This window comes from Mercenaria mercenaria, chromosome 1 (assembly GCF_021730395.1).
Source record: "Mercenaria mercenaria strain notata chromosome 1, MADL_Memer_1, whole genome shotgun sequence".
NCBI lineage: Eukaryota > Metazoa > Mollusca > Bivalvia > Venerida > Veneridae > Mercenaria > Mercenaria mercenaria.
Genome location: NC_069361.1, coordinates 87,997,786 through 88,021,131, shown reverse-complemented (window position 1 = coordinate 88,021,131; position 23,346 = coordinate 87,997,786). Strand labels below are relative to the sequence as shown.

At 36.1% G+C, this 23,346-nt stretch overlaps 1 protein-coding gene across 1 annotated transcript in view; it reads left to right on the top strand.

Moving 5' to 3' along the window:
- The window catches only part of LOC123564547 (uncharacterized), a 136,954-nt gene that overhangs the window by 22,230 nt on the left and 91,378 nt on the right, over positions 1-23,346 (top strand). The window contains exons 7-14 of the mRNA XM_053516533.1: positions 1,593-1,693; positions 2,617-2,685; positions 3,115-3,178; positions 5,716-5,757; positions 7,091-7,365; positions 9,399-9,461; positions 10,846-10,960; positions 19,591-19,778. Of these exons, the coding sequence (XP_053372508.1) occupies positions 1,593-1,693; positions 2,617-2,685; positions 3,115-3,178; positions 5,716-5,757; positions 7,091-7,365; positions 9,399-9,461; positions 10,846-10,960; positions 19,591-19,778 (917 nt within the window). The remainder of the gene's footprint in view (positions 1-1,592; positions 1,694-2,616; positions 2,686-3,114; positions 3,179-5,715; positions 5,758-7,090; positions 7,366-9,398; positions 9,462-10,845; positions 10,961-19,590; positions 19,779-23,346) is intronic.

The window sequence follows — 23,346 nt, the reverse complement described above, 5'->3', positions numbered from 1 at the left end:
CTTTGTCATCCATGGATGGATTTTCAAGTAACTACACATAAATGTGTGGCACAGTAAGACGACGTGTCGCGCACAAGACCCAGGTCTGTAGCTTAAAGGTCAAGGTCACACTTAGACGTTAAAGGTCATATTTCATGATAGTGCATTGATGGGCATGTCCGGTCCATATCTTTGTCATTCATGCATGGATTTTAAAATAACTACGCATGAATGTGTGGCACAGTAAGACGACGTGTCGCACGCAAGACCCAGGTCCGTAGGTCAAAGGTCCTAAACTCTAACATCGGCCATAACTATTCATTCAAAGTGCCATCGGGGGCATGTGTCATCCTATGGAGACAGCTCTTGTTTTTTAAGAAAGCACTCGGCTTCGGCTCTAGATCTAACATATTGAACTAAACAACTGATAACAAATGGTTTGAAAACTTTATCTGAACAGTATTTCTATGTTTAATCCAAATATTTTTAATTGAATTCAATCCCCGTGCACATCTTACAAGTCGGGCTTTGTTCTTTTCACTGTATTGAACAATCGTAGAACGTGCCTACTTCATCACCTACCGGCACATCGAAGGCCATGTGTGGCACTAGCACAGACACTCCAGATTTAAAACAAATGATGAACAACACCATAATTCCTAACTTTTTGAGTTTGAGTCATCAGCTACATGTATTACGAACGCATGAATTCCGACCAATATCACTTTGACGCATTAAAACAGCGATAAAACCTGTTTTGCCATTATCATTCCGGACCGTGTAATCAGAAAAAAAAAAAAAATTCGGAGATTTTTTGGATGTGTGGGCGGGTAAATTTTTTTTTCTTTTTTTGTTTCTCGGGAATGAAATCATTGATGCGGTAGTTCTGACGAACGACAAATCAATTTGGTATGGCTTTAAAATGAAACACTGCTCCCACTAATATCAGTGGCTAACTCTAGCCGGCTCGAGCTCTATGGCTAACACTAGCCGGCTCAAGCTCTATGGTGACTCTAACCGGCTAAGCTCTATGGCTAACTCTAGCTGGCTCAAGCTCTATGGCTAGCTCTAGCTGGCTCAAGCTTTATGGCTAACTCTAGCCAGCTCAAGCTCTATGGCAAACTAGCTGGCTCTAGCTCTGTGACTGCCTCTAGCTGGCTCAAGCTCTGTGGCTGTCTCTAGTTGGCTCAAGCTCTATGACTGTCTCTAGCTGGCTCAAGCTCTGTGGCTGTCTCTAGTTGGCTCAAGCTCTATGACTGTCTCTAGCTGACTCGACTCCTATGACTGTCTCTAGCTAGCTCAAGCTCTGTGACTGTCTCTTGCTGGTTCAAGCTCTATGACTGTCTCTAGCTGGCTCAAACTCTATGACTGTCTCTAGCTGACTCAAGCTCTATGGCTAACTCTAGCTGGCTCAAGCTCTATGACTGTCTCTAGCTGGCTCAAGCGCTATGACTGTCTCTAGCTGGCTCAAGCGCTATGACTGTCTCTAGCTGGCTCAAGCTCTATGGCTAACTCTTGCATGTGTTTTCATCCTATGTTCTATTAAGAAGACCTTCCTCTACAATCAGTTTGAATTAGATAAGTTTAAACTAAACATAATTTATTTGTCTCAGGTTGGCATGACTCTGACATACTTCATTATCGTTGGAACCCAATGGTGAGACGCTATTGTAGTGATGTATCCAAGGACAGTCTGCCGATTTATACACCAATGGTTTGTACCTGATACACTTTAACCTTAGTGTCATGTTTTTTACATACACGTGTTTAGAGAAGATGATATGCATATTTTATTGCTACATGTACAAAGTTTTCTGATAATGTTAAATTTGAGGAGATCTTTTCCTTGAAGTAACTTTCAGTTTTAGTACGGCTACGAAGTGATGTATTGTCAGTAGTATTTCAGTAGTGTATATGGTGGATTGATTGACCTAACAAGTCTTCCTGGATTCTGAACCAGTACTGACTTCATCTCCATATTAAAATGCCAACTCCTCTATATGAGGCTGGGGTGGAGGGTGTGTGACTTCAGACACAATGTTTTATGTCAGATCATCATGACGAACATGCTGTAAAATCTTTCAAAATCATGGGGGAATAATGTTCATGGATTTCCTTATTGCTTTAATCTGTGACCAGCAAATAAAATCACCATTCATTTTATCTTCAAAGGTTGAAATCCTTTAATTCATATAGCCATGAATTAGGCATAATGTCCCCATGAAATAGCCATAATATCCCACATTTAGTAACCATGATATTGCCATGAAATAGCCATAATATCTCAAATGGAATAGCCATGATATTGCCATGAAATAGCCATAATATCCCCATGAAATAGTCATTATATCCCAATGAAATAACCATTTTGGGTTAACCTGCAAAGTTTCATGTCCAGGAATTTAAACTATTTCACAGTATGCCATGCCTGGGTATCGAACTTGAGACCTTGATTCCTAGTCCTGTGCTCTGTCTATTGATATAACTGTGGTGGGATGGGGCTCTAAGTTAAATGGTCATTATCAATAATGCAAAGAGTGATAGCCGATATATATTTCTTACAGATGCCAGACTATCTTTTTTACAGCTGACCTGACAATGGCCTTCTTTTAGCATTTTGTCATTGTTCTTTTACAGCAAAACCAATCTCGGCATATTTTGATGACAATTGGAAGCAACTCCTTGGACTGTGTATTCACTGCTCAGGTACAAAAGTTTATCTGTATTCACTGCTCAGGTACTAAAGTTTATATGTATTTCTTACAATATTGTTTGCTAATGAAGTACTTATGTGTACAATTGAACTGTTTTTATTTATGATGTATTTTTGCTCAGTAGTTACCAGCCTTTACACTATACAGTCAAACTTTGTAACTCGAACTCAGATAATTAGTACAACACCCTTCTCTTGAACTGGTCGTCAGGTCTTGTAAAAATCCCTGTATAATGAATTTTGTTCAATAACTCGAACAACTGATCACTAACAAATTTTGCTGGCGTTGTTGGGTTTGAGTTAACGAAGTTCGACTGTATATGGCATTTCTATATCTTTTCTCTAGGTTTAAGCGAAAAGAATCAAGAAACTAATATACTCTGAAAATAATGCTATTACCTTTTTGTTTTGATAAATATTAGGTTCAAGCTGTGTCAAAATGTAATCAGAGTGGTCCCTGGACGGATTTTGTAGTCGATCTTACAAGTAAGTTAATAGAATGTATGGATATCTTATTGTCATTGAATATCTATGTGAATAAATAATATGTGCAGATATCTTATTGTCAGTGAGCATTGTGTTAAGTTAATGGAATATGCTAATATCTTATGGTCATTGAGCATCTTTTTAAGTAAAAAATTGTGCAGATACTTTATTGTCAAAGTTTGTCTTGTAAAGCTGATGGAATGTGTGGATATCTTATTGTCAGTGTCTTGTTAAATCTTGTTAAGTTAATGGACTGTACATATATATCTTATTGTCAAATACATCTTATTAATAGAGTATGTGAATATCTTATTGTCACTGAGCATCTGGAATGTGTGGATATCTTATTGTCAAAGTGCATCTTGTTAAATAAATAGAATATGTGAATATCTTATTGTCAGTGAGTCTCAGGTCAAGTAAATGGAATGAGCGGATACATTATTATCATTGAGTATCATGTAGTTGGCAGATGGTCTAGTGGTAACATGCTTGACTGTCAATCCAGAGGTCCGGGGTTCAAATCCCAGATCAGGCACTGGAAATTTCTGAGATGCTCTTGTGTGTCTCCCACCCAACTTAGAGGCTTGTACTGGTTCTTCCCAGGAACAATGGCTTTGCTTGTATCGGTGCTATACACCTGGCACATTAAAGAACCAGACTGTCTATTCACAAAGAGCTAGGCTAAGTTAGCCAGACAAGTCTGTATAAAAAGAGGAGTTCTCTCTATCTTTTCTGGCGGCTTTATCTAACTCTGTCCCTCTGGTCAGATCGTTCTGTGTCTGTACAAGAAGAGGATGAATTTCACACCCTGTGTGGCTGCGTTTGCTATATTTAAAGGGCCTTTGAACGTGTTTGAAAAGGGCGCTATATAAATCTGGTATGATAATAATAAAAATAATAATAATAATAATGTAAAGTAAATGGAATGTGTGGATATCTTAATGTCAAAGTATGTCTTGATAAGTTAATGATCATGTGAATATCTTATTGTCAGTATGTATCAGGTCAAGTAAATGGAATGTGTGGATATCTTATTATCAATGTGTGTCTTTAAATACTAGGTTAATGGAACGTGGGGATACCTAATTGTTCATGAGTGTCTTGTTAAGTTAATGGAATGTGCAGATATTTTATTTTCAGCGAATGTCTAGTTACGTTAATTGGGTGTGTGGATGTCTTATTGTCAGTAGACATCTAGTTATGTTAATGGAATGTGTGAATACCTTTTTGTCAATGAGTCTCTTGTTAAGTTAATAGAATGTGCTGATATCTCATTGTCAATGTGTATGTTGGTAAGTTAATCGAATGTGCTGATATCTCATTGTCAGTGTGAGTGTTGGTAAGTTAACAGAATGTGCTGATATCTCATTGTCAATGTGTATGTTGTTAAGTTAATAGAATGTGCTGATATCTCATTGTCAATATGTATGCTGGTAAGTTAATAGAATGTGCTGATATCTCATTGTCAATATATATGTTGGTAAGTTAATAGAATGTGCTGATATCTCATTGTCAATATGTATGTTGGTAAGTTAATAGAATGTGCTGGTATCTCATTGTCAATGTGAGTGTTGGTAAGTTAACAGAATGTGCTGATATCTCATTGTCAATGAATATGTTGGTAAGTTAATAGAATGTGCTGATATCTCATTGTCAATGTGTATGTTGGTAAGTTAACAGAATGTGCTGATATCTCATTGTCAATGAATATGTTGGTAAGTTAATGGAATATGCTGATATCTCATTGCCAATGTGTATGTTGGTAAGTTAATAGAATGTGCTGATATTTCATTGTCAATGTGTGTGTTGTTAAGTTAATAGAATGTGTGTGTATCTAATTGTCAATATATATGTTGGTAAGTTAATAGAATGTGCTGATATCTCATTGTCAATGTGAGTGTTGGTAAGTTAACAGAATGTGCTGATATCTCATTGTCAATGAATATGTTGGTAAGTTAATGGAATGTGCTGATATCTCATTGCCAATGTGTATGTTGGTAAGTTAATAGAATGTGCTGATATTTCATTGTCAATGTGTGTGTTGTTAAGTTAATAGAATGTGTGTGTATCTAATTGTCAATATATATGTTGGTAAGTTAATAGAATGTGCTGATATCTCATTGTCAATGTGTGTGTTGTTAAGTTAATAGAATATGTGTGTATCTTATTGTCAATGTGTGTGTTGTTAAGGTAATAGAATGTGCTGATATCTCATTGTCAATGTGTGTGTTGTTAAGTTAATAGAATGTGCTGATATCTCATTGTCAATGTGTATGTTGGTAAGTTAATGGAATGTGCTGATATCTCATTGTCAGTGTTTGTGTTGTTAAGTTAATAGAATGTGTATTTATTTCATCGTCAGTGTGTATGTTGTTAAGTTAATTGAATATGTTTGTACCTCCTTGTCAACGTGTTTGTTGCTACATTAATAGAATGTATGGGTATCTTATTGTCAGTGCATAAACTCATTTACTACTTTATCAACCTAATTGTTGATGTCTTCTAAAATTTGTATCACAAGTTTCTGTATATTTTAGATTGCAGTGCTATCACTGGATACAAATGCCAGATATCTGCCTGTAAGTAGTAGATCACATTTTAGTGGTGTTGATTTTCTAATTAAAGTAAGATATAAGATATTTTAAAAACTGGCCATTTCTTCAATGCTAGATATTGTGAACACTGGCCATTTCTTCATTGCTGGATATTGTAAACACTGGCCATTTTTTCATTGTTAGATATTGTAAACACTGGCCATTTCTTCATTGCTAGATATTGTAAACACTGACCATTTCTTCTTTGCAAGTTATTGTAAACACGTGCCATTTCTTCATTGCTAGATATGTAAACACTGGCCATTTCTTCTTTGCAAGTTATTGTAAAACACTTGCCATTTCTTAATTGCTAGATATTTTAAACACTTGGCATTTCTTCATCATTTGTAGCAGTTTGTTTTGTATCTCATGCTGCTGCATGGATATTGATTTACCACTGTTATATGATATAAAATAGATATCGAAATCCCTTCAATAATCAACATATTTTTCAATATTTTGAAGTTTGATCACCTGGATGTTTGTTGGGGGTAATAGGAATTGGTCTCTGTCCGTCCTTTAGTATGTTCGTCTGTCCAAAACAATTGTATCTGCTCCAACTTAAACCCCTTGAAGGATTTTCATGAAACTTGTGTCAAATGATCACCTTATCAAGACGATGTGCAGAACGCATGAGTCAGCCATATTGGCTAAAGGTGAAGGTCACAACTAATGGTCAAAGGTGTGAGCCTTCCATTTTGTGTCTGCTAAACCCATTGAAGGATTTTCATGAAACTTGGGTCAAATCATCACCTCAACAAGATGATTTGCAGAACTCATGAGTCAGTCATGTCAGCTTAAGGTCAATGTCATAACTTAAGGTCAAAGGTGTGAGCCTTCCATTTTGTGTCTGCTCTTTATCTCCTAAACCCATTGAAGAATGAAGAATTTTCATGAAACTTGCGTCAAATCATCACCTCAACAAGATGATTTGCAGAACATATGAGTCAGTCATGTCAGCCTAAGGTCAAGGTCACAACTTAAGGTCAAAGGTTTGAGCCTTCCATTTTATGTCTGCTCTGTATCTCCTAAACCCCTTGAAGAATTCATTAAACTTTGGAAACTTGGGCCAAATGATCACTTTATAAAGATGATATGCAGAACTCATGAGTCAGCCATGTTGGCTCAAGGTCAAGTTCACAACTTAAGGTCAAACTTTTGAGCCTTCCATTTAGTGTCCGCTCTGTATCTCCTAAACCCCTTGAAGGATTTTAATATGACTTGATACTATAGGTATATGTTTCAGCTTTGCACTGAGGAACAATAAAGGTGATAGTTGAACACTTCATCATTATCAATGTATTTTTATTTTTTACAGCTGATCCACCTGGGGTAGTTGAAGATGTTACCTTGAATATAAGTTCTATACCAGTCTCTGTGGTGATGCAGATGTTTTCAAACCCATACATTGTGAATCAGAGCACAAAGAGCCCACTGTTGATAAACCTACATGTTCTCTGGAAACCACCGTCAGACCTAGGCAGTCTAGGGGTTATAGATCACTACACAATTAGGTCAGGTCGTGCTAAGAGGAACCTTAGCCCTGTTCCACCAGATTTCATAGGGATACCTAATATGATTAATGTTTCAAAGGTAGGGATTTGTAGCTCAACTATTTAAAAATTTTCTGTTTGTGTTGGTTGTGTTTTCTGTTGGTAATCACCCTTTCAACTGAAGTTGCTACATTTGTAATATTTTATTGGAAAGCAAAAAGTCATATTAATTAGTGTTGTATCCAGGACGGAAAAAGGGCATGGGGCAGTGGAAAAGGGCATGGAGCTAGGAGAGGGGTTCGGGGGCAGCCGCATGCTTCCCCGGAACATTTTGAAATCATTCGCACCATTTTGCACAATTTGGAGGCATTCTGTATGTATTTGTGTAATTATTTACCATTGTATTTTATTGTATTTCTGTCTAATTTATAATGTTTATTTACATATCTATTATATTAAAACATATTATTGAAAATATCAAGCTTGTCTTTCTTAACACAGACAATTGACTGAGGTGTCCTAAATCTAAATGAAAGAATCATAATACTTTGATTTTCTTTGAAGTTGGATTTATAAGAAAACATGTATTGCGAATTTTTATTGCATAAATTAGGTGTTCATTGAAACCTAGCCGTTTTATGAGGAAACAGTTATAATCGATTTCATTCTTACAGTGTAACACAATCTATATATCTTCAAAACCTATCAGTAATTCTGTGCTTCATGTTTTAGTTAAATCTGCTGCATATTTCATGAAACAATATTTGAGTTAAAATTTGTTTAATCGAATAACTGCAGCTTTTTACTTTCTCTGACACTGTGTATTGACATATCCGAATGTGTGTCTTCCGAAATACCCTACAGTTTCGGGAACGATTATTTTGCCGGTTTTCGCGCATAGCTGTTGTACTTTTGCATTTTTGTAAGTATTTTGATTGAAATAGCCAACCTACTTCTTGCTGGATTATACATGTAACAGACAGTATTAATGGTTCAACATCTCTACCAGCATCCGCTTTACTTGGTTTCAACTGAACAGATTCATCAATAATTTTCTGCTGACCGATTTGAAATTCGTTTTTATTAATGCCAAAATTGATTACATGCAATATAAAAATTTGTTTGTATACAAAAGTATTTGAACCCAATGTGTTTCCTCTGGAAATAAAATGTTTGGGAAAAAAAAAATGTGCACAAAAACGAAAGTACCATTAGACAGCAGCTGATGGTTTGAAACCATCCCATGCTATATATATTATCGATTTTGCCTCCAACAGTTAATTATCGGTTGGTTATTTTTATGGTATTGTATTGTATAGGTGATAAGATGTGTACGTGACAATTTGTATTTTGAAATCTTGCCGACGTGACAATTAAAACAACCCTTAATCAAAATTCTTCCCGACTTTTTTTTACAGTCGATCACCTTAATACTGCGAAAAACAACAATTATCCCAATCAATTTTGAAAACACACCAAATATACATAATTGACTTGATAACCTCGCACCTGTTTAATGTAGTACATGGCAGATAAATATAAACAGACACACGCGACCTTGATTACATGACACAACTGTGTGTTTATCTAGTAGCGGTAGGTATAAACTGCTGATTGAAACGTTAATTGCTTGTCAATCAATCGCAGTTTCGACGCCCGATCAGTGGAATAAGCTGGGGCTTCAAGGCGGGCATTTAGAGTGACGCAGATACACATTGAATGGCGCCAAATACAGACAGGCGGGTGAAGAAAAAAAGGCGGGGTGCTCCGCCCTTCTGAATCTCTCTAGATACAACATATTAATTCACTACATATTTCATACAGACTATATTAATGTCATACAAACAAAGAAAAAATAATAATGTTGGTATAAATTAAGGTAGTGGTTACATAATGACAATCACTGAAGTACATAATTCTCCATATACGAAATTTAACATTTTGTGTTCTTTTACTTATGAAGAATTTCATAATGAGAATGCATAATCACTCTGAAATTGCAATTGTCATTACTGATCCACTACCTCTAATCACTGATACTTTTAAAACTGAGTCCCAAAGAGTTGGTAATTGACAGTTAGTTCATCTGATACCTGGGTAATCAGTTTAATTATTTGTTCCTGTTTGTTTCAGGATGTTCATGATTTAGCATTTGAAATTCCAACCAAGAACATGCCATATACATTTGGAGTACAGGTATGTTAAATATCTTTTTCTTTAAATGAATTTTCACAATATTTATACCCCCACAATCGAAGTTGGGGGGTGTGGGTGTATATAAGAGTTCGAATTTGGGGTCAATAAGTCAAAGGTCAAGGTCACAGTGACCCTGAACAGTTAAACAGTTTCCAGATGATAACTTGAGAACACTTGGGCCTAAGATCATATATTTTGGTTCACAGGTGTAACATCATGAAATACAGGTCAAGTTTGACTTTGAGGTCTGTAGGTCAGAGGTCAAGGTCACATTGACCCGGAACAGTTGAATGGTTTCTGGATGATAACTTGAGAATGCTTGGGCCTTGGATCATAAATTTTGGTACACAGGTGTAACATCATGAAACACAGGTCAAGTTTTACTTTGAGGTCTGTAGGTCAAAGGTCAAAGGTCAAGGTCACAGTGACTCGGAACAGTTTAACGGTTTCCAGATCATAACTTGAGAACGCTTGGGTCTAGGATCATAAATTTTTGTACACAGGTGTAACATGAAAAAATACAGTTTAAGTTCGACTTTGAGGCTATTAAGTCAAAGGTCAAGGTCACAATAATATGAAACAGTTAAAAGGTTTTCGTATGATAACTTGAGAACGCTTGGGCCTAGGATCAGCTTTGACATTGGCTTAGTTCTGTGACAAGGCCATATTGTGGGGTTATAATTTGTCACTCCTGTGACAACTCTAGTTATTTTTGTTGGAAAAAAATTATATGGATATTCATAAATGCTTCAAGCACTGCAAGCTTTAGGCTATAGATATGTTTTGTTTTTCTTTGTTGGTTTTAAAGTCACACCAAGACAGCTCAGGTCACATGCAGTTTTCCAAATCTCACTGGTCTTGGAAAATCTCAGATGGCCCACTGGGTATTAATTCTGACACTGATGGGCACCTTGTTAGTACCACCAGTCCAGTCCTATGTAAGCTAGCTTGATGGTTCATTCACATAGAAACACAAGCAGGGTTCAAACTTACAAAGTGAGGGGAAGTGACTTGAGGCCAGCAAGCGTAACCGCTTAACCTTGGAAGCCCTTTTTAACACTATTAAGTATGTTCCCACCTCATTAATATGAACACTGTGGTCCAGTGGTAACACTGTCTGACTATGAAACCGGGGGTCGTGAGGAGTTAGAGCCTCCGCTTCTCTAATTACTAACATTGGGATAAGAGTACCGTGTATGGATGCTTTACACATGGCACCATAAAGAATTGGGGAAGATTCTGCAACTGGAGTGTTTTCTGTATTTGCATTATCCTCTCTCTAACATTATTAACAGTCCTCAACAGTCCTCCTTAACTGACTCAAATTAAATTAAATGTTCTTTTGAATTGTTTTAACTCAGCTTGATACATTGATTATATACAGGTGATTGCTGTAGCTCCAGGCCAGGTAATAGCGGAAAATGACTGGGGATTGTATGAGGTACGAACTATTGTGGTCAGCAGGAATGACTCTGGAATTGGACAGTTTTTGCAGGAAGGTTTGTAGCAGATGTTTTGATACAAACTTAAACCTTTACCATGCTGGACACAATTGATTCTGCCTTTGCGACCAGTGTAGATCATGATCAGCCTGCAAATCCATGCAGTCTGATCATGATCTGGACTGTTCGCCATTCAGTCTTTATCTTTTTTGGTAAGCACCCCTTTTAACAGTTAATTGTATTGTCCAAATTTAAAGATGGACAAGCTCATTATAGAAATTTGACAGGGTAAGGGTAAAAAGAAGAAGAGTGGATATATTGTTTTCCTCAAGTAGGTTTGTAGGTCAGTCTGTTGGTTGATCAATCAGTCAGTCTGTTTAGGGGACTGTAGGCCAAATGTCTAGGTCACTGTTACTTTGAGACTGAAAACAGTTTCCAGAATGGTTGTCTTTTGTTAGTTTTGTTTTGGATCAGAAGGACAAGGTCACAGTGTCCTGTAGACAAAACTTTGAACCAGTAATTAACAGGAGAACATTATGGCTTTTAATTTCATAGGATGAATTCATACCCATCAGTAAATCAAAATTTAGTATCACAGTTGAAAAATGTAAAATGTCAGTAGATAACCATATCGTTTCATGGTTAAATGTCAGGGTCACAGCATATTTGAGATTGAATATTATATACCCATTTAACTTCAAAAGGGGTTCATTGCTAGGGTTTGGTAGGGGCTGCAGATCTTATTTAAACCAAGTTTTGTTGATGGTGGGGACTATATTGGAATAACTTTGTCCAGTCAGTCACTCTTTTTTGTCATAAAACATATAAGATAATAATTTTGACATAATGGAAGGATTCTTATATCATTTTGCATATGGAAAGGTTGCAGTGAGAGGAAGTATGGGAACAATAACTCTGTCTTAAATAATTTCTAATCTCTGTTGTTTTTGGGGTCAGTGGCTCTAAGGTCAAGGTCACAGGGGCCTGATTTAATTCGAACTCAGATAGTATAAAAATAAGCATTCAAACTTTATTTGATGGCTAAGGATTGAGAAGGGTCCCAATTGTTTTTAAGGTCAGTAGGTCAAAGGTCAAGGCCATATTGATCTAGAAACTGAAAATGGTTTCCTGATTTGTAGTGAAATACAATTGCAAATGTTTTCAAATTTTACACAATGGTAAGGTACCATGATTGAAAGATCCCTATTGTTGTATTTTATGGTCAGTGGTCAAAAGGTTGAGTTCATTGGAACTTAACCCAATTTCAGTTATTTTTTCATTTCCTTACTCTATGTCAGAAAACTTTCATGCTTTGCCTAGTGACTAAGTTCCTTTTAGCGAAAAGTCACACAGATTTTTTTTATCAGTAGCTCACAGGTCCAGGTCAAAGGGGTCAGAATTAATGGTCTTGTTTTTTGTGCAATTTCATCCAAATTACCTCCCTCTTAAGAATTTTATTAAAACTTTCAGTTCAATTTCTTGATAATGTTTCCAAGTACCTTCCCCTTGAAAGTGTTCTTTTTAAACTTTAATTCATTTCTTTTTAGCTCACCCTTTTGTGATCACCCTTTGTCCGTCGTCAGTCCGTCCGTCCGTCCGTGCGTCTCGTGCGTGCGTCAACAATTTCTTGTCTGCACGATAGTGGTTTCATTTGTGATTTTATTTTAACCAAAGTTGCACACAACTTGTATCACCATAAGAGCTCGGTTACTTTCTTGAACTGGCCAGATCCCATTACAGGTTCCAGAGTTATGGCCCCTGAAAGGGCCAAAATTAGCTATTTTGACCTTGTCTGCACAATAGCAGCTTTATTTATAATTTGATTTTTACCAAACTGGCACACAACTTGTATCACCATACGATCTTGGTTCCTTTCTTGAACTGGTCAGATTCCATTATGTGTTCCAGAGTTATGGCCCCTGAAAGGGCCAAAATTAGCTATTTTGACCTTGTCTGCACAATAGCAGCTTCATTTATGATTTTATTTTAACCAAACTTGCACACAACTTGTATCACCATATGATCTGGGTTCCTTTCTTGAACTGGCCAGATTCCTTGATGGGTTCCAGAGTGATGGCCCCTGAAAGGGCCAGAATTAGCTATTTTGACCTTGCCTGCACAATAGCAGCTTCATTTATGATTTGAATTTAATCAAACTTGCACAAAACTTGTGTCACTATAAGATCTCGGTTCCTTTCTTGAACCGGCCAGATCCCATAATGGATTCCAGTGTTATGGCCCCTGAAAGGGCAAAAATTAGCTATTTGACCTTGTCTGCACAATAGCAGCTTCATTTATGATTTGATTTTAACCAAACTTGCACAAAACTCATATCACCACAAGATCTTGCTTGCTTTCTTGAACTGGCCAGATTCCTTCATGGGTTCCAGAGTTATGGCCCCTTAAAGGTCCAAAATTTGCTATTTTGGCTTTTACAGCCATATAGAGACTTCATTTATGGTTTTATTTGATACAAACTTCCAAAATATCTTCAACAACAATAAATCTTGGATTCCATGACAAATCAGATCCATTCGTAGGTTCCAGAGTTATTTTATATCTGATTACCTCCCCTGATTGTAATCAAAATGGATTTATATCAGTAAGTACTTGTAGGACTTATTTGAAATTTCATTATTGTCATTAGTTGGACTGATCCAATGAGGGTAGATAACTATGGACTGATTTTATGTCAAATTACCTCCCTTTATTAGCTCACCTGTCACAAAGTGACAAGGTGAGATTTTGTGATAGTGCGGTGTCCGTGCGTGTGTGTGTCCGTAAACTTTTGCTTGTGACCACTCTAGAGGTCACATTTTTCATGGGATCTTTATGAAAGTTGGTCAGAATGTTTATCTTGATGATATCTAGGTCAAGTTCGAAACTGGGTCACGTGCCGTCAAAAGCTAGGTCAGTAGGTCTAAAAATAGAAAAACCTTGTGACCTCTCTAGAGGCCATATATTTCAAAGATCTTCATGAAAATTGGTCAGAATGTTCACCTTGATGATATCTAGGTCAAGTTCGAAACTGGGTCACGTGCCATCAAAAACTAGGTCAGTAGGTCTTAAAATAGAAAAACCTTGTGACCTCTCTAGAGGCCATATATTTCACAAGATCTTCATGAATATTGGTCAGAACATTCATCTTGATGATATCTAGATCAAGTTCAAAGTGGGTCACGTGCCTTCAAAATCTAGGTCAGTAGGTCAAATAATAGAAAAACCTTGTGACCTCTCTAAAGGCCATATTTTTCATGGGATCTGTATGAAAGTTGGTCTGAATGTTCATCTTGTTGATATCTAGGCCAAGTTCGAAACTGGGTCACGTGCGGTCAAAAACTAGGTCAGTAGGTCTAAAAATAGAAAAACCTTGTGACCTCTCTAGAGGCCATATATTTCATGAGATCTTCATGAAAATTGGTCAGAATGTTCATCTTGATGATATCTAGGTCAGGTTCGAAAAGTGGGTCACATGCCTTCAAAAGCTAGGTCAGTAGGTCAAATAATAGAAAAACCTTGTGACCTCTCTAGAGGCCATATTTTTCATGGGATCTGTATGAAAGTTGGTCTGAATGTTCATCTTGATGATATCTAGGTCAATTTCGAAATTGGGTCACGTGCCTTCAAAAACTAGGTCAGTAGATCAAATAATAGAAAAACATTGTGACCTCTCTAAAGGCCATATTTTTCATGGGATCTGTATGAAAATTGGTCTGAATGTTCATCTTGATGATATCTAGGTCAAGTTTGAAACAGGGTCATGTGCGGTCAAAAACTAGGTCAGTAGGTCTAAAAATAGAAAAACCTTGTGACCTCTCTAGAGGCTATACTTGTGAATCTCCATAGAAATTGGTCAGAATGTTCACCTTGATGATATCTATGTCAAGTTTGAAACTGGGTCACGTGCCTTAAAAAGCTAGGTCAGTAGGTCAAATAATAAAAAGCATTGTGACCTCTCTAGAGGCCATACTTTTGATGGGATCTGTATGAAAGTTGGTCTGAATGTTCATCTTGGTGATATCTAGGTCAGATTTGAAACTTGGTCAGCTGCGGTCAAAAACTAGGTCAGTAGGTCTAAAATTATTAAAATCTTTTGACCTCTCTAGAGGCCATATTTTTCAATGGATCTGTATGAAAATTGATCTGAATGTTCACCTTGATGAAATCTAGGTCAGTTTTGAAACTGGGTCACATGCAGTCAAAAACTAGGCCAGTAGATATAAAAATAGAAAAACCTTGTGACCTCTCTAGAGGCCATATTTTTCATGAGATCTTCATGAAAATTAGTGAGAATGTTCACCTTGATGATATCTAGATAAAGTTCAAAACAGGTCACGTACCTTCGAAAACTAGGTCAACAGGTCAAATAATAGAAAAACCTTGTGACCTCTCTAGAGACCATATTTTTCAATGGATCTTCATGAAAATTGGTCAGAATTTTTATCTTGATAATATCTAGGTCAAATTCAAAACTAGGTCACATGAGCTCAAAAACTAGGTCACTATGTCAAATAATAGAAAAAACGATGTCATACTCAAAACTGGGTCATGTGGGAAGAGGGGAGCGATTCAGGACCATCATGGTCCTCTTGTTTCAAATTAAAATTGGTATGTCTCCGTAACTAATGAAGATACTGATCTGAAATTTCATTTATGTCAGCAGATTTTTTTGGCAGATCCTTCTTTTGTTAACTTACAATCATTTTTTTTTTAATTACTTCCCTTTTAAGCTACTATAAATAGCTTGTTTTTAGTAACTTTTTTATTATTGGCCGTAGGGAAAAACAGAGACCACTTTTCTGTGGTACAACATGGATGGTACCTCCAATTTTTAGGTGTATTTTGACATATCTGTACCTTGTAAGAATTTTTTTTTTCTTTTTGGTTTAATTTCTTCCCTTTGTTGTTCCTGTCCTTTGGACTTAGATATTTTTTCTTAGGACCTTCTTGTCCTCAAGTGCAATGATAACAGGTGAGCGATATAGGGCCATCCCCTTACAGAAGCAAGCCTCTGTGGCGTACATGCTGCGTATTTGCTGTGTATATGCCGCGAACACAGCAGTACGCCAGAGGAGTACATTTTACATACACCGCATGCCGCGTACATGCCGCGTACTATTTCGACGAGTACACAGCATGTACGCAGGAGGTCACTAGTACACTTCAAGTACGCAGCACAGACTCTGAAAATTTAAGGAGTACACTGCATGTACGCAGGAGGGACTTGTACAAGAAAATAGTACACTGCATGTACACCGCAGATACTTTGAAATTTGTGCAGTACACTTCATATACGCGGGAAAGACTTGTACAATTTCTTTTGGCATTTATACTCAGTTTTTTTTTTATAAGTTAAAGTCTGAAGTAAACTTCATATATGCGGGAGGGACTTGTTCATTTTCTTTTGGTGTTTATACTTTGAATTTTTTTAGGTAAAAGTCTGAAGTACACTTCATGCAGGAAGGATTTGTACATTTTTTTTTTTTTTTGGAAGGAAGAACTTTATTTCCGAGTAACTTTTATCTTAATAGCATAGAATAGTTCAGATTACCGGTATTCTGAACAATGAAAATTTGCCATTTACTATTTGCAATGTCATTTGTGAAGCTTACATCTTAGTGATTTCTGAGCTGCACCTTGCATGCAGTGTAAAAATATATTCTTTTTCATTTTGAATTAATCCGGAGCTTTCTAACTTGGATAATTGAAAAGCCTTATTTGAACTTCGTTGCATTACATTTTGTAATACATGAAATAATTACCAAGATAATGCCTCAACAGCGCCCGAATGAGAAGAATTAATAGCTCTCACTGTTATTTGAATACTCTTAAGCAAAACACCATTCTATCATGTTTTATAAAGGCTTTAATGCTCATTATGTTAACTCATTAAGGCCTCACCAGATTAAAAAGTTGTTCATCGGATTTGCCGCTCGTATATTTTCAGAATGTTTTTGGCTAATTGCGCTCGCCCCATTGGAAAAAATCAATCCAAAATTTTTTGGTGCGCTACTTTTTACGGACGTAAAAGTGTATAAATGCTTATATAATTCCAGTTCTAGATTGTTCTCAGATGGATTTTAATCAAAATAAATACATACTACGCACACATCATCTATAATAAATCATAACACTTATATTTAGTTGCATTAAAGTTGTTTCCCCTTGATGCAGTTACGCCATTTTCTTCAAATGTTTACCAAATTTCATGCTACAAAAATTGATTTATTTCATTGAAAAGTGGATGAAGAAAAGCATACTAATTTATTTGATAACATCAGTCTACATTATTTTGGTAAGGGTAAATACTTATTGATGCATGTCACTTATCTTTTTTCTGTTTCTTTCTGTCCAAATGATCAGCATTTGCATACAAAAGTTGGTGGGGTAAGGAATTTACATTATCACAAGAGTACACAGCATGTATGCAGCAGGAGTACACAGCATGTACACCGCAGGACTCGGGCCAGGAGTACACAGCATGTACGCCGCAGGAGTACACAGCATGTACGCCGCAGGAGTACACAGCATGTACGCCACAGGAGTACACAGCATGTACGCCGCAGGGGTAGTACACCGCAGGCTCATTTGCATGTGAAAAGTGTATGTGCCGCGTACATGCTGCGTACTATTTCACGCATACTAAATTCCTCCAGCGTACATCCTGTGTACTATGTAGTCCACAGCATGTACGCAGCAAGTAGTACGCGGCAGAGCTCATTTGCATGTCAAAAGTGTACTACAAACGTACTATCGGTGTATGTGCGGTGTATATCCTGCGTACTATTTAAAGCCCTTGACTTCAGTACACATCATGTACGCATCATATACGCTGTATGTACACAGCAAGAGTATGCAGCAGGCCTTTTTCTTCTGTAAGGGTCATGGCCCTCTTGTTTCATATTGTTTCTTTATATCCTTCACCACCACCCTGCCTAACATTAACTGCATTTTCAATTTCAGTTTCTGTCCTACTCAATTTTGTTTCTCTTTCTATAATTATACCCCCACCAAACATGTTTGAGGGGGGTATATAGGAGTCAGTTTTGTCGTGTCCCGTCGCGTCCTGTCCCGTCGCGTCCCGTCCAGTCGCGTCCCGAAATCTATTATCTCAGTTATTACAAAATGGATTTGATTCAAACTTAAAATACATGTTTCACCTTATCACCCACATCATGTGACACAAGGTGCATAACTCTTGACATCAAGTTTTCATGAATTATGTCCCCTTTTACTTAGAATTTAAGGTTAATTTTGTTGTATTTTCACTATATCTCAGTTATTACTAAATGGATTTGATTCAAACTTAAAATAGGTGTTCCACCTCATCACCCACATCATGTGACATAAGGTGCATAACTCTGACACCATTTTTTTTTATAAATTATGCCCCTTTTTACTTAGAATTTAAGGTTGATTTTTGATGTATTTTCACTTTATCTCAGTTACTACTGAATGGATTTGATTCAAACTAAAAATAGATGTTCCACCTCATCACCCAGATGATGTGACATAAGGTGCTTAACTCTGACATAAATTTTTTATGAATTATGTCCCCTTTTACTTTAAATTTAAGGTTGATTTTGATGTATTTTCACTATATCTCAATTATTACAAAATGGATTTGATTCAAACTTAAAATAGATGTTCCACCTCATCACCCACATCATGTGACACAAGGTGCATAACTCTGACACCAATTTTTCATGAATTATGCCCCTTTTTACTTAGAATTTAAGGTTAATTTTGATGTATTTTCACTATATCTCAATTACTACTGAATGGATTTGATTCAGACTTAAAACAGATGTTCCACCTCATCACCCACATCATGTGACACAAGGTGCATAACTCTGACACTATTTTTCTTGAATTGTGTCCCCTTTTACCTAGAATTTAAGGTTAATTTTGATGTATTTTCACTATATCTCATTCTGATTGGCTTAGAGCCAAAGGGAAGTAACCTTTTCTTAACCTTTGTACTGAGTTTCTTCCCCTTAAATTCCAGGAATAAGTCTATTTTTAGAAATCCTATTTTTAGATTTTCAATATTTTAGGTATTTTTCTAACTTTTTTATTATAAGTCCTATGTAAAAAGTAAAAACATTTTTCCGTGGTAACATGGGTCGGTAAGACACTTTTTTGTATTCACTTTTAGTGTATCTCTAATATTAGAGATTTAATATATTTACTAGTATTACTATACTAGTATTATACTAGTATTACTTATATGTGGAAGCCCAGGATGAAGTACTCCAAAGTATTTTTAAGATTCCTTATGGTTGCCATTCTTCTGTGACAAGACCGTATGGTGGGGGTATGAGTCACTCCTGTGACAGTTCTAGTTATTTTTGTTTCATTGCCACACCCCAAAGAAAAATGCAAAACAAAGGTTTCAGTTTTTAATTTTTTTCCTCAGTTTTATTTCTACTACAGTCTACTAGTTAATTTTGTTTCTCAATATATTTTTAAGTTACTCCACCCTAAAGTAAATGCTTGCAATACTTGCTTTTAATACCCATTTTTACTGGCCTTTCCCAATGAGCTTGTGAATAGGTACATGCACACTTTAACTTTTCTGGGGTGTGGGGTATGAATCACCTTCAATGATATTGTTGGTTAAATCTGTGTAATTACTCAAAAATTTCAATCAAATTAAGTAAATTCAAACTGTTTTGATGTATCAGGTCAAGTGTTGTTGGACAAATCTGGTATAGTGATTGTGTACATCAACAACTCGTTACCGGTTCAGTTCCTGTTTGATCAGCCAGTGGGACGTATGGACAATTCTAGCATAGACAGATACGCTGTGCAGTGGGGACCTCTTGTTGGACCAGACCATATGTCAGTTGAGAATAGAACCATAGTACCTCTGGTTGGTATATTTAAACTTTAGGTAGCGGACCTTCAGTGACAGTCAACAATTTCTGTTCATTTGCATATTCTCCAAATGCAATTTCAGCATTCTCTGCTTATTATGAAAAATGATTTTTGACTTCAGGTTTTGTTGTTGTTAAAGGCCAGATCTTGGCAGTGGGCCAAGGGGAATTCCTGAGAGGCACCTATATCTAAAGGGTTATACAATTTTGTGTTCCCCATTAGCAGTTTCACTGTTAGCATTCTAGAGGTCACAATTTTGATCCAGTTATGATGAAACTTGGTCAGAATGTTTGTCTTAATAAAGTCTAGAATGTGTAATTTTGTTAACCTGGATAACCTTGTTAACATTTTTAAAGCTATATTTTCTACTCTATGAAACCTGTTAAAGGTGGATAATCAGATTTTGGCCATGTAACGGATTTGTTCGAAACTTTAGCATCTGATCATTTACACTCATTTATGTTCACTTAACACTTAATACAAATTAGATTTTCACTGGAGGTATTTTTAAAATTTCATTTTCCTATCCTGGTTGCCCAACCAAGATAGAGTTATTTTATCATAAGTATAAATTTGATAAACAGATTTTGCGTAAGGAAATGTATAAATATTAGACATATTGTAATATATTTGTAAAATATTTGCATTAAAAATTATGTATTTAGATGGAATTCATTAGAAACGCAAGTTTGAAAAATTATTATTACCTCCCTTTGCCTATCTTGGTTGCACAACCAAGATAGATTGGAAATAAATGAATTCAGAAGCTACACACAGCTTTTAAACTTGCATTTTGGTTCAGATTGTTCAATAGTTGATATGTCTATCAAATGCAATGTAAAACTAGACATTGTATCGAAATAAAAAGAAATACCCAGCTTTTTATATACTTTCATATTAAAGGGAAGTAATTACAAAATTTTATAAAAATAATAAAATATACATTTCAAATAGGAATCTAACTCTATGTAATCAGTCTTTTTGTTCCTTAAATAATTCTCTTCCAGAATATACAAAAAGTAAAAAATGTCATTAAATGTTGTTTAAATGTGATTGACCACCTTTAAGGTTTGAAACTGGATCATCTGAGGCCAAAAGCTAGGTTACTAGGCCAAATCATAGAAAAATCTTATCTAAACTACAGATGACATACTTTTCAATTTATCCTCATGAAACCTGGTCAGAATGTTTTCTTTATGAAATCTAGCTATAATTTGAATCTGGTTCATATGGGGCAAAACCTAGGTCAGTAGGCCATTCATAGAGAAACCCATGTTAACACTGTAAAGCATACTATGCGTCCAGTATTTGTTTTATTAGTAACTGTAAAGTACAAGGTATTTTTGACCCTTATTTTCTCAATATTTGATTTTAACTCAAACTGTTAAATAGTGACAAGACTAGGTTTCAGTATCACCCTGCGCCAAAATTTCTTTTGACGATAGGGTTTCATTATGATTTTTTTTACCAAACTTGCACACAACTTGATCACCATAAGATCTTGGTTCTTTTCTTGAACTGGCCAGATCCCTTTATGGGTTCCATAGTTATGGCCCCTGAAAGGGCCAAAATTAGCTATTTTGACCTTGTCTGCAAAATAGCAGCTTTATTTATGATTTGATTTTTACCAAACTTGCACACAACTTGAATCACCATAAGATCTTGGTTCCTTTCTTGAACTGGCCAGGTTCCTTAATGGGTTCCAGAGTTATGGCCCCTGAAAGGGCCAGAATTAGCTATTTTGACCTTGTCTGCACAATAGCAGCTTCATTTATGATTTTATTTTAACCAAACTAGCACACAACTTGTATCACCATAAGATCATGGTTCCTTTCTTAAAATGGCCAGATTCCATTATGGGTTCCAGAGTGATGGCTCCTAGAAAGGACCAGAATTAGCTATTTCGACCTTGTCTGCACAATAGCAGCTTCATTTATGATTTGAATTTAATCAAACTTGCACAAAACTTGTGTCACCAGAAGATCTCGGTTCCTTTCTTGAACCGGCCAGGTCCCGTAATGGGTTCCAGAGTGATGGCCCCTGAAAGGGCCAAAATTAGCTATTTTGACCTTGTCTGCACCATAGCAGCTTCATTTATGATTTGATATTAACCAAACTTGCCCACGACTTGTATCACCACAAGATCTTGGTTCCTTTGTTGAACTGGCCAGATTCCATCATGGGTTCCAGAGTTATGGCCCCTTAAAGGTCCAAAATTTGCTATTTTGCCTTTTGCAGCCATATAGAGACTTTATTTATGGTTTGATTTGATACAAACTTTCAAAATATCTTCAACAACAATAAATCTTGGATTCCATGACGAATCTGTCAGATCCAATCGTAGGTTCCAGAGTTATTTTATATCTGATTACCTCCCCTGATTGTAATCAAAATGGATTTATATCAGTAAGTACTTACAGGACTAATTTGAAATTTCATTATTGTCATTAGTTGGACTGAGACAATCTGGGTAGATAACTATGGACTGATTTTATGTCAAATTACCTCCCTTTATTTCAAATTAAAATGAATATATCTCCGTAACTAATGAAGATACTGATCTGAAATTTCATTTATGTCAACAGATGGACTTGGACAATCAGTGAAGATACATATTGACTGAATTTATGACAAATTACCTCTCTTTATTTTTTATCTAAATGAATACACCTTAGCAGCTTCTAATGAGATTAGTGTGAAACGTTATTTATGTCTTCCATGGTAAGAAATAGCCATATTAGATAACTCTTGATATAACATTTATCAATATGAATACTTTACTAATACATTGTTGTATAGGCTTGTACTCTGTATCTTCTACATGCATATACCAATGCATGATTACCTCCCCTGATTTTAATGAAAATGGATTTATCTCGGTAAATATTTATAGAACTCATTTGAAATTTCATTATTGTCTTTAGTTAGACTGAGGCAATCAGGGTAGATAGCTATGGACTAATTTTATGTCAAATTACCTCCCTTTGTTTAAAATTAAAATGGGTGTATCTCAGTAACCAATGAAGATACTGATTTGTCATTTGTGCCATCAGATGGACTCGGACAGTCAGGGTAGATAACTTTTGACTGAATTTATGACAAATTACCTCCCTTTATTTTATGTAAACGAATATGTTTCAGCAGCCTCTAATGAGATTGGTTTTAAATGTTATTTAAGTCATCTAGGGTAAGGAATAGTCATGTTAGTACAAAAATGCAGCATTTGAGTCTAGGACCCTCAAACTTGGTATGGAAATTGGCCCTGACTAGGTCAAAAGGGACTGTTACAAGAAAATGTTTATCCTGATGATATTTAATGTGTATGCCTATGTGCTCTTTGTGAAAACCTGATCATATCATTTTGAGCAATGGTACTCAGGTGAGCGATACAGGGCCATCATGGCCCTCTTGTTAGATTTAAGCCCAGTTTAAATATGGGCCGTTAACAAACAAGGTCTTTAGGTGACTATCTGTAGACCATATCTACCGGTACCTGAAACCTGGTCAGAATGTTTGTCTGAGTGAAATGTAGATTACATTTGAAAATGGATTATTAGCTCGAC